Here is a 19,515-nt window from a genome sequence, read left to right on the forward strand (position 1 = left end):
ATTTCTGTCATCGCTACTTGCGTCTACAACCTTTCACCTGAACACTGCGCATGAGTCAACGTGTGTTTGGCTTTGATGTTAGTCGGCGGAATGTAGTCAAGTCAAATCATATATTCCTTTATAAATACGATTCCTAGATTAAATTACTTAAACTCGTTAAACTTATCAGAGTCTGACACTTAACACTTCCAGAAAACGCTGATAAAATATAAAGATCACAAGAAAAAGGTGCACCTCGTCAGAGTTGAATTAGGCCATGTTTACACTTGACTGACGGTATGACTAAACGGAAGGATATTGACAAATGTCAGTGGGCGTGGCTTATTGATACGATTCTGTAAAGATTATGAAAATGTCTTATTATAATATTGTATATGGATACAGGTATTTATAATAATGATAATCAATATCAATATAAACAAACGCATACCTTGATTTCATGATGTCTACCTGAGGCGGTGTCCCTTTTATCTTCTATTTATTTGGCTTTCAAACGTCAAAATCTTTTGAGGAATTAAAAGTTTGGGCGACTTTCAAATTTTGCCTCAACAATTCTCACAAATATTTGGCTATAAAATTCAAAGTCCACATTGAAATACGAGGAGAGGGTTTTTAAATGTCAAAAGTCTTCGTCCACAGTTGTAGTTGTAGGCCTATTGTTGTATAATTTCTTGGTAAAGTATTAATGAAATATTGTGTGTACCAAGGGCAATATTTTGCTCAAAGAAGAATGAATGAATGGAATCTGCACCTAATGAGCTAATAAAGACGGTGATCAAATGAGAACGGTACCGATTAACAATTGGGAGCCATAATAATGTCCTTCCACTACCAGGAATTATTGACCAAAGTTGCCTTAAACTCATATTTGGCCGAAATATAACTCATACTTGTCCGAGGTCGAGATTAGCGGTAACTGTCCATTATTCTTTAATCTAATTTCAAGTAGCTTAATCAAATATTAGTCGAGCTAGAATAGCAGTATATTGCCCGATATTATACAGGATTAACACCTTTGTTATTGGTCATTTAGGCTATAATTGGTCACTGAACACCTGATCACTTTATCAACCGTCAATCATTGAATTCAAAAGTCTAACGGACCTTGATATGTGTGGTCATGGAACGAAATAAGAGTTTTGCGCACTACATTTTAAGGAAGATATAGGGCTTATAAACGTCAGATTCCCTAAGCAATCCAACAAATGCAAAGCTAGCATTGCTAATTCGCTATCCTAATATTTTTGCCCAGGCTCTATGTTATATGCGCATTATTATGCCCAAATATTAAATTTAATAGCTCTCTGTTCAATTACTCGACCAAAGTACATTAAGTTTCCTGCGTAGACCACCACCGGCAATAATTGTTAATAATTGAAATAATGGTATATTATAAAATAGAGGTAGCCTATTTAGGCTACATTTGTAATTGCCTGTTACAGATAAACCTGACATTTTCCGATTAAATTAGACTACTCTTCATAAAATATCAAAAAATAACCTACTTGTCATTTTTTATAATATTTTATAGAACTGATTTATGTCGGATACGATACGCAGAATATTGTCAATGGGCATACCGCAGTAAAGAAATTTTGATGATTAAATTGTTAATTGATTCGTATATTATTTAATTGAAATAGAGTTACTTCCCATTTATCATCACAGGTAGACGAACATCTTAAGGTTCAGCGCCAAATATATCAAAATCGTCAAAAGTCAAACACAATATGCTATCGGCTTCGTACCAATTTGTTATATTTGTTATATTTAGGATTATAAACGTTTGAACAGGAAAACGCTTAACGAACATCCTAACCTATATTTCAATCTGAGTTCTTGAACGTAACAAATCAAAAGAAAAGGAAATACCAGCTTGCAGTTCTTTAAAAAAGATGGTAACTTCCTTACTCATTTTATAATTGGAATATGACAAAATGGGCACAATTAAAATTATATGGAAATATTAACAAATATTTCAATAAATATCCTGCGACGTCTTGATATAAGGCGAGGGTAACATCGTCGAAACGACTCAAAATAGTCATTCAAGTAATTGTTTTCCACATAATTGTGTCCAGCTGACATTTGCAAGTCGGATGAGAGGTGCCGTGTTAAATATAAAATACGTTTCCGGGAGCTTTTACCTTCAAAACGTGGTTTAAAAGACGTCATGTTAATCATGTCAAGCAAAAGGTCACAAAAGCAATCTGGAAGAAAACCTACCTTTCCTTGCCCACAGGAATCACTCCAGAAAATCAGGTCTCGAGATTAAGGCATTTAATGTAAAAATGGGTTAATTATTGTTTATAGAGGATCAAATAATACCCATTATTCCAAAGTAAAACCATTCAACTCACCTTTGAAACGTCTATACCAAGATTCTCCAACATCTCGTTAGCATTGGCATATCCATTAAAATTGGAGTCGTCCAAGGCACCAGGAATCTGGATTACTTTAGGTGGAGCAGGCTTCTCACACAGCGCAATAAAATCTGATATAGCGACTAGACCTTTCTTCTGTTGTAATGTTACCCACATAGCCTGCGCGGTCGGTGATGGTTGGCCTCTTCCGCTCTTTGGTGATGATGATTGCTTAATAGCTGTTTCCTGTTGAATATTTTCATCTTCGATATCAATGAGTTTGTCATCATGAGATTTAGATTGTCTCATAGCTACTCTATTTCTATCCTTTTGTTGTTTTGCTTCAAAAGAATAGCTGTTGGGGCGCTGTTTCTTTCCATCGTATTGATTAAAGTCGTATCTGTCTCCAGCTTGCGGACTCGGAGACGTTACAGGAGATGGTTGTAGAGGGGCGTGTGCGTGAGGTGGTACTGGAGCATCCATTATAGATAAACCATTGCGATTCATCCTTCTACGTTTGTTGGCATCAGAAAGAACGCTATCGATATCCTGCACATTTCCAATAAAACCTGTTCGATTGTTGGCTCGGTTAATGTGTCGTGTATTGTTATCAGGATGATTGTAATCTCCTTCTGGTGGTACCAGATCTGGAAGGGTTGCGTTCGATGCTATTGAATGCTGAGACATTGATGATTGCATACGTCCCCCATCATCATTCGAAATATTGGACATTCTGTTCCTGTATTGGTCATCTACAGCACCTTGTCGTGCTAGTTGAGGATGTTGATGACTGCGATCACTAAGCATATCTTCTCTCGAACTTTGTCGACTGGTTCTACCAGAACGTCCAGAATGGCGACTGTTCCTGTTTGGTGAATCTTCGCGATTGAATCCAAACTGAGATCCAGCACTATCACTTGCTTCCCATGTATCGCGACGCGATTTACGCCTGTCGTCTAAAATACTTTCCCGAGAACTATCTCGCTGCAATCGAGATGATCCATGGCGCATTCTATTAGGCGAATCATCTCTGGAAATGGCTTCTGAAGAGCTGCCAGATTTTTTTAGACCAGGTCTATGCTGTATGCTTCCATCTGACTCTTTGTACCCAGGTGCTTTGTTCAATCTGGATTTCCTAAAATCCTTATTGGGCAGCTTCCCTTCATCATAATCGTCATCTAATATACTATCATTAGAACCCGAACGTGAAATAAGTCTACGAGGGGCACGATCAGCTGCTGGTCGGCGTCTACCATCTTCAGCAACTTCTTCTTCATATTGAGATGGTGATGGTAGTTGCTGTTTCCACTGGTTCACCTTTTCAATGCTTTCTCTTAAAGACAGATTTTCTGGAGTTAACGGTTTATCATCTAAAAGTTCCTTACTCGAGTGTCTCTTGCGTCTGGGTTTATCATCTAACAAGTCTTCTCTTGAAGAAGATCTACTTGGTCCCGATCTACGTGCAGCGCGTCTCTCTTCGGCAGCACTATACTCTTCCTCTGCAGCTGCACGTTCCCTTTCCCGGCGTCTACGACTTTGTCTGCTACTTCTATCCTCCTCCTCATTGGCAACACTACGGGAATCCGTTTCAGTATCGTCAGCGCGTGGTTGTCTAGCAGGTGCTAGTTCCCCATACACTGCTTGACGCCACGATTTCTCTTGTGGTGGATCTGCCTTATAACCATAACTACTTCTTGATCCACGTGAACTACCACCACCGCCTACATAAGTCGAACTTGGCATAGCAGGTAAAGCCGGCGTAAGAAACTTGTCTCTGTATTTATAAAATGTTTTAGAACTATCGTTCTCTTCCTTCTTTGTTCCACCTCTTGGCTTTCTTTGTGGAGTGTCGAGTGTATCGTCGTCAAGTCGTAGACCTCTTGGTCTTCTAATCGGCGGTTGATCTTCTTCTTCAAGGCTTCTATCTTTTTGCTGTCTTGGTCTACGTTGAGGAGGAGGTTCGTCGTCCTCGTTGTTTTTCTGTTGCCTTTGTCTGCGAACTTGTTGCTGATCCAAATTAGTCTGAGTAGCACAATCTACCGTATTAAAGCCCCGTCGGCTTATAACAGAACGTCTTTTAGGGCACTTTATTCGTTTAGTCTTTGCGATTGATTCAATTTTACGATCTCTTCTATGTTCACCTTCTTCGGGTATCGGTGAGGTACCGCGACAAATCAAATATTTTACACCGCGCTTTTCAGCTTCAGGGCAACTATCATCGGATTCTGAGTCAGTGTCTGTGATAGCTGCCTGACGTCCACGAACATTTATTGGCACGAATGAAGATTGTGAGGTACGTCGTTTTTGGACGGAATCAACAGGAGTGCTTGCGGCTTTCGGAGGTCCGTCAAAACCACCCGAGTTTTGTCTGTCGTATCGTTTTTGTGCTGGTGAAATATCAGAACCACTTTTATATGAGTATGTTGAATATGGGGAAGCACTACTACTATAGTCGTACCGAGAAGACCGTGTACTCACTGGTGAACCTTCACGACTACCACCACCGTAGCTGCGACCAGATTTAGATGATGCACGATCCCAAGATCCAAATGAGCGCGGACTTCCGCCGTAATCGGAAAGATAACCACTTCTATTTGAAACTCTGTCTAATGAAGAATAACGATCTCTTCCGACGGTACTTCTGTCGATGGACGGATAACGGTTTGAAGAATAATCATATTTTGGTTCTGCGAATTTTTTCATTCTGTCCCTGACTGATGAATTATTAACATTTCCAGCATATCGACTGCTGGGATCATAGCTCAGACTTCTGTTAGGAGTACTGTACGATGATCCCCTGTTATAACCACTGGAGTAGGCGGCGCTTGGTGATTGGTAAAGTTTACTCGTTCCCATATCATGGAGCTGAAAAGAGTAAAGAAGAATCATTAGCATTCTAAAGAAGAGACATTATCAACTGCTGCATCAGCAAATCCGAAATGTTCTATAATATAAATTGTAAACCGGATTTTAAGAGTTTCTTGAATGATCATCTACATATATATTCATTTCACAGAAATACATGATAATGCCAGATTACCAGCAAACAATTCAGCGAACCTTGCTACATTCTACAAAAATCCTTTCATCATCCAACGAATTCAAAGTCATTGGACGCCCTTGATTTCCTTGGTTAACTTTCAGTGAGTCGACAATAGTAACAAATACACATTTTATGTAGTTTTGCGAAAACAAGAACAACCTTGACACCAAACAATCTCTTGTACGAGTGTTGTGCTTCTACCGTTCAGCACTAATTTTGAAAATTGGCGAAAAGTTGAACCTTCTCTCAAGGATCAGCCAAGATTAATGCTCATTGGTTTTGACTAATTAGTGTTTTGTAACATCAACCAAGTTTCATTTATTATTGGGTGTAACTTTCTATGGTATCTATTAGTAATACGAGTGGTTCTATATCAAACTTTTTTTTTCACCTATTCTTATTTTACTTGGCATCTTCTCAGAACCTGTACAGCTGAAGTTATTTGGGTTCCAAATTTCTTCATTTAAACTTAAATTACTAAAATATGTTGTTTTCAAAATATATAAAAATGCTTACATTTGTTGAAAAAAATCAAATCTATGAATCATAGTTGAAACTAGGTGAACAGTGTCGATCTAATTTTAGGTAACATTGTAAGATCAAGGTCTCTGTCGCAAGAATAAAATCATTGTTTACTGAACAATCTGACAGGGATCAATTCTGTCAGGGATCAATTAAACATTAAAAGAGAAACTTGGTTTAAACTCCGCTTTAAGTATCATCTGCATGGCACCGTTCTCAGAATATCAGAGAATATCTCACTAGAACAGCAACAGTTTGAAAAATCATTCTAGCAAATCTGCATAAAATTTAAATGCGGTCATAGGACAGTATCCTTATTCAAATGTTTAACTTTCTCTTAAATGCAAATAAGATCAAAGCTTAAGGAATTAGCAATTTCCAAATTTGAAATTCAATGCAATGAGTAAATTTTAAATAAAAACATCTTTCCCCTTTGCTGAACAAGCGGCATTTAGAGCAAAGGTGCAACTTAACGGAATCGAATTTCACCAGAAATTATAGAATAGATATATAATAGTTTTTAACGCCTACACGACCTACAATATTATCTCTATGTTTTAGTAATATTATAATGGAGAAGTGCCAGCATTTATTTTCATTTCATATATTTATACTGCCACATACACCCCTCATAAATCATAGAATTCAGTTAACAACGATATAAACAATACAGTATGAACATAGTTCTATTGTTTATCAACACCCTCAAAAACCTAGGATTTAACTGAAATATCCCCTAGAGTTGCAAGTATAAATACCCCTAGAGGATCCGACTAAACAGCGCAACAAAATGGTAGATTTTACTATTCTGTTACAAAGGTGGAAACGACTTTTATGAATTGAAGAAAGCGATATGCCTGTATAACTATTGCAGCCAGCGCTGGGTGGCCCAGAAAGAACCATTTTGAAACCCCTAGCTGTATTTCTGTATTTTGAAATATTAGCACTATTTTTACAGAAATGAAATACCATATTGATGTTAGGGGTTAACACGAAAGACATTTATCTGCGTTCAAATTGTAACTAAAACATTGTGCAATATAAGAAACTCAACAGCGATATAAGATATAAGATTATATCAATGAAATGTGCTACAAATCGTTGGTTGTTTAAATACAACGTCTGCAGTGTTGCATGTGGTGTGAGAATTATTTTGACAATATCTTAAACTTTATCATAAACAATTCAGGATAGCAAACTTCTCATTTCTTTAAAGTCACCCATTCTAAAAGATGTTCCACTGCATTTTGTTCTTCCAATAAGTATACTAGATATATTTCTTTGGACTTTCGTGATGTCTAGACGACAAAACCTTTTTGCAAAGTCGCATCAGAGTTCATATCAATATTTGGGTTAACAAAGGATTGTTACACTACAAATTTCAGCCGATACTCATTCATATACCAGCATATACTGAGCATATTTCTAACTGTTAAGTCTATATTGGTGATCGCAAACTATTTTGAAAAGGCTATGAATCGAAAAACGAAACAAATCTATCGACTGAAATCCACTTGGGACAGTCTCTTTAAAATATCAAACATGCTTATGAAATACTTGAACACTCCTTTATTCCTACTGATAAACTTGGCACAATAACAAACTCTTCTGATACCAAGAACATGAAGTGTCCAAGTCAGTGAAACGCAGTTAATCCACCTGACCATGAATCAACTCATACCATGCCAAAAATTGGATGCGTCGCATGTATAACAATTCAATAACTACAATGGAATAAGACAGAATCACAATGAGTATGGAGACCGTTATACCAATGGTGCCAAAGTTAAAATCACTGGTCCTAGTTGATCCTAGCAATGAGTCAACTTAAGCATTTCCACAAATTTCATATACATGTATATGCACACGAGAGACATCGCTCTGAAACAAAATTACAGTGGCCTATACTACGGAAAGGAATATTGAACTGCGAAGACGTTATTGCTCCTCCCAAACCATGAGCTGTCTATTTCAAAGGTCTTCTGCGCAGTCCCTCTAGCCTCTGAGGACCATGAATCAACTTAAGCAATCCCACAACTGGATGCGTCAACTATCATCATCAACAATAAAACAGAATAGATAATAACTTCAAGAATATGGAAGCTTCTGGCTCATTTGTAAGTCAGAGATAACCCAGAGTAAAAAAATCAGATGGGTAATTCAAACAGATGCTTGCAATGTCACTGATTTTAAAGGTGTCCACCCCCTTAAGAAATGTTGAGTTCAAATGCTCACAACTGTTGTTTACGGTATTTGACCCAAACCACACGAGGTCGGCATGAGCCTCTAGCCAGCCAACAAAACACAATACCATATGTTCTCAAGATCTATTAACGTTTCTTATGTCACGCTGCGTACAATATATAGATACATGAGTCAAAACGAATCTTATATATTCTTCGTTGAAGTTTTATATAACCATTCCGCGATGTTATATCATTTATCTCGTACTGTACCTGTATATTGTACACTTTTTGTAACTGTAACGCATCATTCATATCCATACGGTCCCTTTTGAAACTGTTTGGATTGAATGTTCCAGGTCATGGTTCATTGGAAAAAGATCAAATGATATCGCAGTAATATAAAAACGTAAAAGAACACATACGAGTTGCTTTAGTTTAAAGATTATTTCAGTCGATGGGCAATTCATGTGTATCTCGGTCGAGTTCGCGACAAAGTACTTCAATAGTGGTGAACTTCATGAAAACCTTTGTACTTCTATAGTTGTGAACGTTCATTTACTTCTACAATTGTAGTTGTAGTTCGCAGATGCAAAGTAAAATCATGTGCAGTTAATGAAACTGCTATCAATATACAAAACGGATATATAAAAATCTGAAACGTGATAATATCTACCTACGTCAGAGATACTGATGGCTTTGAAATCAAATCTGAATATATACATTAGGTTTTAGATTTTCTGTCGAAATTTTTCCATCGCATAAATCTTTAACACATTTATTTATATTTTCGTTTTTTTTTTGTACATTTGACAGTAAACATTTACAGGCAACCGATTTTGGCAGCAGACAAACATCAGAGAACGTCTATGTGATTAGAAGCATGTACAAAAATAAACTGGTTATTTCAGATTTAAGTAAACAACCCTACTCCTGCTTTTTGTCAAGGGGGAAAGGTTCAACCTCAGATTTCAGAGTTGCTATTTATCCAAACTTTCAGAGTCCAGTTTCAACATTCCTCATTCTGGTGCCAAAGTAAATGGCTTTTGAAGTTCTTCTATTTCTTTAAACAAGAGTGCAACTGTAATTTGTCGTCCAAATTTAAGTGTCGGAATAACAAACATTAAGATATGCACCCAAATAATATGAAGCTTGGCTTAAAATTTGACCTGAGAGTTGTGGATGGATGTGGTGCCAAAGTAAATTGCATTTAAAGTTCTTCTATTTCTTTAAACATGAGTTCAACTGTATTTGGTTGTTCAAATTTAAGCATCGGAACTCTAAATAACAAAATATCAAGATATACACCTATACTTAGGTTGCGGAAAATTGGATCTATAAAAAAAAAACAAGAATAACTGTAGGATATTTCCATTTCCATTCCATACCTTGTTTCAAAAACGGTTTGTCTCATTTTCATAATGTCTACAAAACTATCAAAAACTGTTTATCGTTGAAAAACGAATGTTGTTATAAGTATATTTCATTTATGATGTGCGTAGTAAACAAACATTTCACTTTATTTTATTAATTCTCTAATTATTTACAATAAATCATGAGAATTACCTCATTATAAACAATTTAGTTAAAACTATTCCAGACTTTGACTGGCAGTCTAGATGTTCAGAGAGATAACTAGATGAGTAGATACAGGGTATACAGAGAGTTGTTCATCAAAGTTCAAACTGACCTCCGTCCAGAGGTTATGAGTTCTACTGATCAGCTGCATACCTAGACTAATTTCATGTACCTGACCACTTAGTACCTTTGTTTATTATCAAACAAATTTAATAATGGTTCGACATCAGTAGGATGACCCGTACCGAGTCTGATAAAATACTGTGATATTGTGCCTGATATACTAAACTATCGGACTAATGTTAAAGAATTTTAAACTGAAGATGAACTTTACATCATGCAACTAACTGTTCATAGCTACCATTAAACATTGTCATCCAGCAACTGTCAAACACTCTGACTCTTCAATGGTTAATGCAGAGGGAGTAAAGAAAATTTTTAAGCTTAACATTTTAAAAAAAGAATTTAGAATGGATTAATCCATAATCCATAATTAAAACAGCTTCGAATGACCAAAGAAACAAGGGCTAGCAGGGGGCTTCAGATAAAAATAAACATAATCTAGAACGGGTTTATCAAATAAAAGTAAAGTAAAATTAAAGGACAGAATGAATTTCGACTCAACAATCATGATATATTCCACTGTATGCACTAATAAAATATTCAGACTAATTGAATTGTTTTCTCGATTATCACATATTAAGTTACAAGAGCAACTTGGAAAAATATCAAATTAATCAAGTACCATCTTGTGCATGTATTTTAACTCGTATACGTAAAAAACCGCAATTACGTCTGATCTGTCGTCAAAATGTATTTAGTTAGGCTCTTCTTTCAAACATAAATTGCTTATAGATTTGGAAATAAGTCCACGAGGTTATGCCATTTTATGGTCGTAAATACTTTTAAAGACAAAAGAGAAATAAAGAACTATCCAACGAGCCAATATTGTCTATAAGCTGTCTATAACAACGCTATGAAATCATGTTATCACTAATGGTCAAATGGTCAAATGGTCAAATGGTCTAATGGTCAAATGGTCAAAAGCATAAAGCACAATAATACTTTGGTCATAAAGTCCGGTCATATCAGTTCAAATCTTAAAATATCTTACCTTTAAGACGACAGGCGCCTACAATCCAAAACCTTTCTCTTAGAATTTGGCGAAAGAAATGAAAATATGTTTACACAGTTGTTGTAGTTATGCAAGAAGACTCGAGCCGAAATAGAAGGCAGTAGGTAGAAAGCTTGGAACTATGTTCAAATCAACTTGTTAAGACTGAACTAGTTAATAGAACACCTTGATAATATAGATAAGTAGTCTATAGAATATCAGACTTGTCTTGGAATGGTTCCTGATAATTCCAGATGTAGTATATATATGTATAAGTAAGGGTAGGTGTAACATTCCTGTTAGTATCAGTTTATTTCAACATGTCACTCAGCCTCTCTGATATCAAGGTAGTTTTATATGATAACCATACTGAAATTCATCTAATTTTATTTACACCCAGTCTAATGATGCTTTCTCTGATTCCCTTTCTGTTTATTGGTAATCTGATAGAAATGTTATCGACTCCAACAGAAGGTATATAAAGGAACCTACGAGGTCAATATTTCGACTAAATTACCTTCTTGCAGTCATTTCATAATACAATACAGAAAGAATGAAATTATATTTGTCTATATTGACCGGAAAGTCGGCTTCTTGATTCGTTGAATCAGCTAAGCTTCAGGTTAATAAAGATTCACAAACCCTAAAACAATTCTTGGTATCCAGTACCATGTTCAATAAAATAGTTACTGATCAGATTTGTATTCTTAATTTCACCACTTCAACCATGTCTATCAACATTCTAAAACAATGAATGGTTACTGCAAAAGTCTTTGAAAATACTGTGAAAATGTTCAAGTCTAACCAAATTTTAATTATTTGATTTCAGAAGCATCCTGTTTATAACCATGCTTGCCTGCACCTTAAAGATTATATTTATTATTTGTTGAAAATTTGTAGGAAGGTAAAATTTAAACAAGAAATATATTAAGGTAGAAAAGTATGATTTTGAAGACATTGGCCAGGTGTTAAAATAGTGAGTTAATGCACTCATTAATCCTAAACAATTCTTCATTAACCTGACGATACATGTTAACTAATTTAAGACAAAATGTTCATCTTAATTTCAGTTTAATATCATAGGATATCCTGTCAGACCAAACCAGCATCTGTTCGTATTCAAAAATCTAGGGCATCAGTATTTGGAATACAGACACAGTTTTATGGAACAACAATCACTGGTTTTATGTACCGTTTCCACGTGTTTCCCCCGTCGTCCTCGGGAGTATATCATACTCACAATTGATAAATGCCATTTAAATACTCTATCAGTATTTGGTGCTTGATCACAATAGAGTCCATGGATTTCAATATGTTAATACATTAAGAATATTTGAAAATATAATACTAGATAAGCAAATATATCAATAAAAATAAATGGGCATTATTAGGCGTCTAAAGAACTAAACAAGATAAACAAAGAATTCAAATCAAACAATATTTATAGCCATTGCAAATGCTTCAGGAAGTATGGATGATGGACCATTCTGTCGTGGACAAGTTAAGGACAAGTATTATAGGATACTCTTCACTACCTCCTTTCACCATCCCTTGCTGGTATCTCCAATAAACCTTACTAATATCTTTAACAGACATCTGACACCCAAAATAACCCATGAAGATAAAAATTGGTAGATAATTTGATCTTTGGTACCACCATTGGTGTGGCTATAAAATACTAACTGATAGTAGAGCAATGTTTATAAAATTTTAGTAGCGACTACAAAGAAGTTAGTAGAAATACTAAGAGATAAGAAACATAACGTGTAAAAACAATATAAACCTAGTGAAATAAAGAATGTAAGAACATATATCTTTTTTTACACCTGAAGATAACGATGTATATACTACTACTTATATTTACAGATAACAAACTTACAACTGACTTCTAGCAAGGTTTTAATCAGTAAAGTATAATGGATTATAAATATACCAGAACAGACAAAAACAATTTTTCATATTTTTTTCAGACTATATATTTAAAGGTCGATTTTGGAGATAATTAGAATCCTTCATACTGAAATGATCTATTACACCACAGAAAGCAAGTTCTAATGGTAACCAAAGAATGAAATCATACCGAATATGATATCCTGAAAATCAAAACTTAAAACTAAGTGAAGGTTTTAAATATGAACATCAAAAAACTAAACGTTAGTATACTGGTAAGCAGCAAATACTTTTGTTGTTGATAACAGCCTTAATTCAGATTCAAAATGATAAAATCGAAATGCAATTAACAATGACTAATTCCTTTTAATATCTTAAATCAATTCCTCAAACTATAAAACTATCGGGCATAACTTCTAGAACAGTGTATACAATACACCTATATGTATACTGTGTTCAACAACGACCAACCAATGTTCCAGTTATTAGTGATAACAAATCAAAAACAAGAAAGACTATAAAAAACATATAAACTGGAAATTTCAGGAATATATCTGACGGATAGTCTGATACTCGACGATGGAATGCAGCTGATTTTGAAAGCGAATGAAATGAAATGCATTAAGGAGCATCAGTACCAAACGGGCAATATTGCCCCAGAACACGGTGTAAATATCATGTCATAAAAACAAAACTAAAACAACTGATTTTGAAGTAAAAGTTGTCAGTTTCTGAATACCCTGTAATGAGCATATTCTCCAGTGTTAGTCGGATAACAGAATTAAATCAGAACCAAGACGGATACAGTGTCAGCCATTCAACAATGAACTAATATTAAATACCATTTAAATATAATTATTGATAGACATGTACAGTAACCGTATACATAGCCACATTCTTGAAAAATCTACCTAATTATAAAAATATAAATTGTTCTTACCATTCTGATGCAGTCAGTATATTCTAGCTTCTAACAGAAAAATAAATCACTGACATGCATTCACAAGACTCTTAGGTTTAAACCTCTCCACCTTATTTCAAAGGTATATTTCTTAATTCAAACTCAGTTCAAAACGAAAATCTGGAAGTTGAAAACACTCCTGTGTAATCACCTTTTAATTATGATTTACTCCTCACAGTTTAGCGGGCTGGTAATGATAATAAATGAAAACAGTAATAAAGAAATGAATCAGCTGTTGAGGTGCGTTTTAAAGCTTAAAATTTAAATCGTCTTTTAACAAGCTTCAAGATTTCTTCGTTTTTTGTTTTACAGATTCACCTTTCAGATTGTTTGCTGTAACGTTATTCAACGTCCGATTTTTAACAAAGTTCAAAAAGAATCTTCGTTTTCTGTTTTACAGATTCATATTTCAGATAGTTCACTGTAACTTTATACAACTTCCAATTTTCAGACAGTTCAAAAGATATCTTCGTTTTCTGTTTGAAAGATTCAAATTTCAGATAGTTCACTGTAACATGACACAACGTTCTGAAACTGGATCCCCGTTGTGTTCGCTTCACGCTACAATAACAACAGGTACGGTGCGAAGCTTTGGATACAATGGCGGACTAGTTAGACAATGTTCTCTTCCATAACACGTCCGGTAACTCGTACTGCTTCCAATTGTCCGTTTAGTCCGCGCGCTTAATATATATTACGAGTTGAAAACAACATTAACCATCATTACTCTTAATTAAAAGCACAATCCTTTAAACTTTCCGGTAACAGTGATTTCGGGTGGTCCTTAAAGACTTACGCATCATAACAAAGTACCAACTCTCCACGATTCAGAAAAATAAAAACAACTATCGTCATCCTCTATGCATGTGGTCTATCTCTCGACACGAAGCAATAAAATAACATTTAGTAGTACTCAGAGATCATCAACCTCATTACCTTGTAGCTCGCCATTAATACTAACAATCACAGCAGGTTAGTCACAAATCCGATTAACTTTTTTGAGAATAAAACTAGGAATTGATGCCATCAGTAGTGGGGGGGGGGGGGGGGGGGGGGGGGGGGGGGGAGAGGTTGTCCACGAACCTCCACTCATCTAGTTGAGCCACCGTAAGACCTTCAGCCACAATGTTTGTTTTGTGTTGTCGAGTGTTGTTTAGTGTTAGGTTTTTTTTTCAACTAACTTGTTTTAAGATTCAAGAATTGTATCTTCTGATCAGTCCCCCCGTTTATGCCTGTTAGACGGACAATCTGAATATTTAACATATTGACTATCAAGCATAGATCTGACAATTATCCAATTCTTAACAGCAGGTTTCGGACTAAGCCAGGTAGAATAAAAAGTAAAGGTTAGTGATCTACAATACCAGTAGGTATAGATAATTACAGAATGTGAAAATCTAAACCATGTACTCGCTCTACCTTGTCAGAATTCTTGTACTGGACACACCAAATGGTTAATAACATTAATAATGCTGTTATTTGTTGATTTTCACAACATGTGCCTACTCAGATTAAAGATGGTGGTATTCTCTTCCCCTTGAGACAATTATCATTATGGTCTTTTAATTGTTTTAGAACAATCACTATATTGGCTCAAGATGTCTTGAAAATTCTTTGATGTAGTATTTATTTTTTCATTTGTGATCTCAAATGGGGTATCTCTAGATTATTCCGAACTTTCAAATAGAAACTTTTAAGTTTGTTCATCCTTTAAAAAAATATTTGCCTCCATTACTACTGATAATATAACAAAGGAAAAACTAAAAAACATTCATATGCTCAAAACCACCATCAGAAAAAATTCACAATTAACGTGAAGCGAGTTAATAAGACAATATTTGACCTTTAACCCTGTGATTGTCAGTTAATTTTGCAAAGTTCAGTGCTTCCAAACCTGACACATGTTGATAATATATAACGAAAAACAGTCTAAGATATCAGCAGTGCACATTAAGAACATATAAAAAAATAAGACCATGTTGGCAAATTAAAAGAATTTTTTGCCGATGCTCCATCAATTACAATCGTTAAGATTTGACTTCGAAAGATAACAGCACAAGTTACTAGTCTTAATTAGAATAAAAACAGCCGGCTTTTTTAAAACCTGGCAAGTCGTCTTGTTAATAAAAATAAATATAACAGTCGTTAGGTTCAATTATTTTGTTTTGAACAACTGTAAAATTTCTGTTCGATATTCAGTGCAGGCGAACCAAATCACATTGATTATCAAGGATGCGTCTTTAAAGAGTAATTTTTAATAGTTTTTCAAGTATGGAAAGGTTAGGTCTAATATGGTACAAAGATTTTTTGTCGATAAGGTTATTAATATTACAGAAAAGATAAGGACATATGATGGCACCTTGTCTTACCCCATTTACAATCAGTTTCATATTGGGGTTCAATTTGAACCTTTATAAACCTAGTTCGTTTACAGAATAAAAAGAATAAATCTTGCAATAGAAAAATATCAAATAGCGAATATTCTCCTTTTCTTTAATATTTTGATTCACATTTTCTCCAGATAATAATAAAACAGATTTGTAATTTGCTGAAACAACAACTACATTCAAATTTGAAATATAAAACGTATTCTACAAGCATTCGGTAATAAAATTTATTGATCAAACTGAGTTAAGAATGTTATCTAATGATGAAAGTTCTTCAATAAATTTTACAGTAATCAAAACAGTTTGCTTCAATATAATTTCTACATCTTTTAATTGGAAACACGCTACTTCAAATGAAAGTGAATAAAGATGAGCGCATTGAGATAAAAATACCTTTGAAAGGTAGTTACTTATTATTGATTTAAAAATACAAATAGAGTTAGATAAAGATAGGGTTTTGGTACCACCCAAACATTTCATCCTCTATATCGTCTGATTTCAACGTCATTTACTAACTATTCAACGACTAAACTTCCAGCTATGATGAAATGAATCAGATGCAATGTCAAACTGTGTCAACAAAGCAGGCCTCGAGATTGGGAATGAAGTTCCCCGTCTTTAAACAAATCCTTATGTCCTACTTCACAAGCAAATTCATTAAATATTATGAATTATAATAGAAAAAAGCAGAGTAAACATCAACAACGAAAGTTATTTCAGGATGAATTTAAGATCAGTAGGGGGAGGTCTGTAAAAAAGTGATTTAGATTTGGCAGGTGACAGGATGAAAGAATTAGACCCTCGCAACGTGTTGTTCTGATAAAACGTTACTAAAATTATCCTTCTATCACAATTTTACTGATAATTTAATTCATATATATCGTAATTTGTACAAGCAGTGATCACTGTGTTTTCATTGGTCGGAAAGATTGTACACAGATAGTAAACGCTTTTTTCAAGCATAAACTTGAATGAATTTCTCCACCATTCATTTTTTTTTATGGATAAGAATTCAACTAACAAAAGAAGTCTTTTGTATTTATTTGCCGTTATATTAACATGATTAAGATAGCAAGCAATTATTCAATATTTTGGCATGTTGGCAGTTAAATGATTGGATCTAGATTTTTAGTCATTTTATTATTTTTTATCGATTCTTTAAGAATGCCACCCCTGAATCGTCAAAATTAGTCTTGAAATATTTGGCTAATTAATTTGGACAGAAAAACAACCTAAAATTTATTTGTGTTAGTATACAGTTCTATCGCTCTACAGAGGGTTTTACTGTCAAAAGATAATGGTTTTATCCTGTAAATCAGGACTGAAATAGCACCACCGATCTGCATCACTTAAATTAATTATTATCTACAAAGGCCTCAGGTCAACCGTGCGATAACAAGTCTCTATGGCTCTGATGTTAGTGCCAAGGGATAAAGCACTATTTCTGATTCTGACATAAGGAATGGTTTAAAGACGAGGAACCTTATCCCCTCTAAAATAAGCAAATTCTGATTACCATTCGCATGAAAAATACTACCAAACCTCTACCATCTGAAAATGACTTAAATCTTTTTTTTTATTAGAAGAACCTTGCTGAAGACTCAGAAGGATAAGAGCCCGATATCATAGTTGGAAGATTCTAAACTGTCCAAAGATCGTGTTGAAGACATGAAACAATCGCGAAAGGCTTTTTCGAATTATCTTACATGAGAACTAAATGTGTATGAAAGACCATTGAAACGAATAGTAAATTAATTTGGAAATACACCATGCATTTATGTGACATTATGCTTTAAATATATTCCAAATATAGATGCTATCAGAATAGAAGGCTGAAATAGTATTACTGGCTATCTTTATCATGTAAAGAGTCATAAATCCGACAGAACGGTTGTTATTACTTGGCCTCTCACTTATCAGAAGATATAGGTTTAGTACACTATAACAAAATAATAAACACAAAACTATCAACGATAACAGAGGATTAAATATGAGAGAAAGAATCAGAGGATATAGGGACTATCTTTTATTAATGTATCTACTCATTGTTTCACTTGCTCATACAGACATCGATATACGATCATAACAAAGATTCCTGATTTATTTCAGTCTATCGGAAAAATAAGAATAAATATAAGAATTAATACCACAAAATGTCACCTACCTCACATATTGTGAGCTTTTCCGAAAATACAAATATCACGAAAATATAGTTTCAACTTCACTTGCAAAGTCTTGCTCTATAACAAGAACAAAACAAAGCCTTTCACAAAATAATTTGTTTCTCTATGAACCTTCAACGGTCTCTAAATCACTATTTGGCATCGCAGCCAAACTTCTGTTGGCCCAAAATACCAAAGTATTTCCAAAACATAAATAATATGTCAGTAAAAGTATTAGTCTATTTCTAAATTAAGTGATTATCTCCTTAAAAATTTAACTGAGGGAACTCCTACAGCATCATAATAACACATCCTTGCTGTACTTGTCTTATATTCGATCTAATTATTGAGAGTCGGTGAACGTTGGGGTGTTTTTCTCATTAATAAGAAGTTTTTATTAATTAGTAGAGTGAAGATGATACAGAACTATAGTCATTGGTAGTTAGTCGTCTATTCTTATACTTGATACTTAACATAGTCCGAAACACTCGCTGTCTTGCTTCTTGAAATCTGTATTTCAATGCGTTGATCAGAAACACTGCTTCACAAAGAACTCGATCCAGTATTTAGGACAGAGATAGAGCATTTTATATTGTACATGCCTTTCTATTCTTTCCAATCAAATGTTCGGATACAATAACAGCAACTCAGCAACTGCTGCAAAATCGCTCAAACCAAAACCCCAAAACCGGCTTTAACTTTAATCAGATGCTAAAAAGTCACATGAGATAAAGAAACTGATATTTTAAAAAGATAACAAATTGTGTTCATATCTTTTCTATACCAGAAGAATTCAGATGTTAAAAGAATTAAAAAAAAACACAAGGTATGATAGATAGAAAAAGTAACCAGATTTCGAACTTATAGTAATGAGATCTAAGTGTAAATTACTACGCATCAATTGGTTGATTACACGGCTTGATATTTATGAATTACTCTCAACCCTTTCCTTCTGGCGAATGCCAACAATATTAATTGATATGGATCCACTCCAAACTTTTATTATTTCGTCAATATAATTACATCTTATTTTAAAGACTTTGTTGTCATGAGTCATGTATTTCCTTGTATTTATCTTTTATCTGAAGTTCGGGCGAAACCCTGAGACGATTCAACCCAGAAAACTTTCACGTCAGATAACTTTAAAATCAGATAACTGCTAAAGAGGATCTTTTTTGCATAGAGATGTAATTTACTTCCGGTCGTATTTATTTGTATATTTTAAGGGGTTGCTATATCTGATAATGAAAATGCCTGAACCCTGATTCCAAAAAGAGGGTACGTGCTCGTGCCTCATCCCACAAGAAGGTTC

The 19,515-nt window shown here is 34.5% G+C and overlaps 1 protein-coding gene across 1 annotated transcript; it reads right to left on the reverse strand.

Annotated features, from left to right (window-relative positions):
- Window positions 1-2,351: 2,351 nt before the first annotated feature.
- LOTGIDRAFT_159013 (hypothetical protein) lies at window positions 2,352-8,432 on the reverse strand (the record flags this gene model as incomplete). The annotated part of the gene is made up of 2 exons (XM_009052681.1): window positions 2,352-5,228; window positions 8,385-8,432. 2 exons carry the CDS (start codon window positions 8,430-8,432, stop codon window positions 2,352-2,354), a joined length of 2,925 nt encoding a protein of 974 aa, XP_009050929.1.
- Between the last annotated feature and the right edge of the window lie 11,083 nt (window positions 8,433-19,515).

This window comes from Lottia gigantea (assembly GCF_000327385.1).
Source record: "Lottia gigantea unplaced genomic scaffold LOTGIsca_19, whole genome shotgun sequence".
NCBI lineage: Eukaryota > Metazoa > Mollusca > Gastropoda > Lottiidae > Lottia > Lottia gigantea.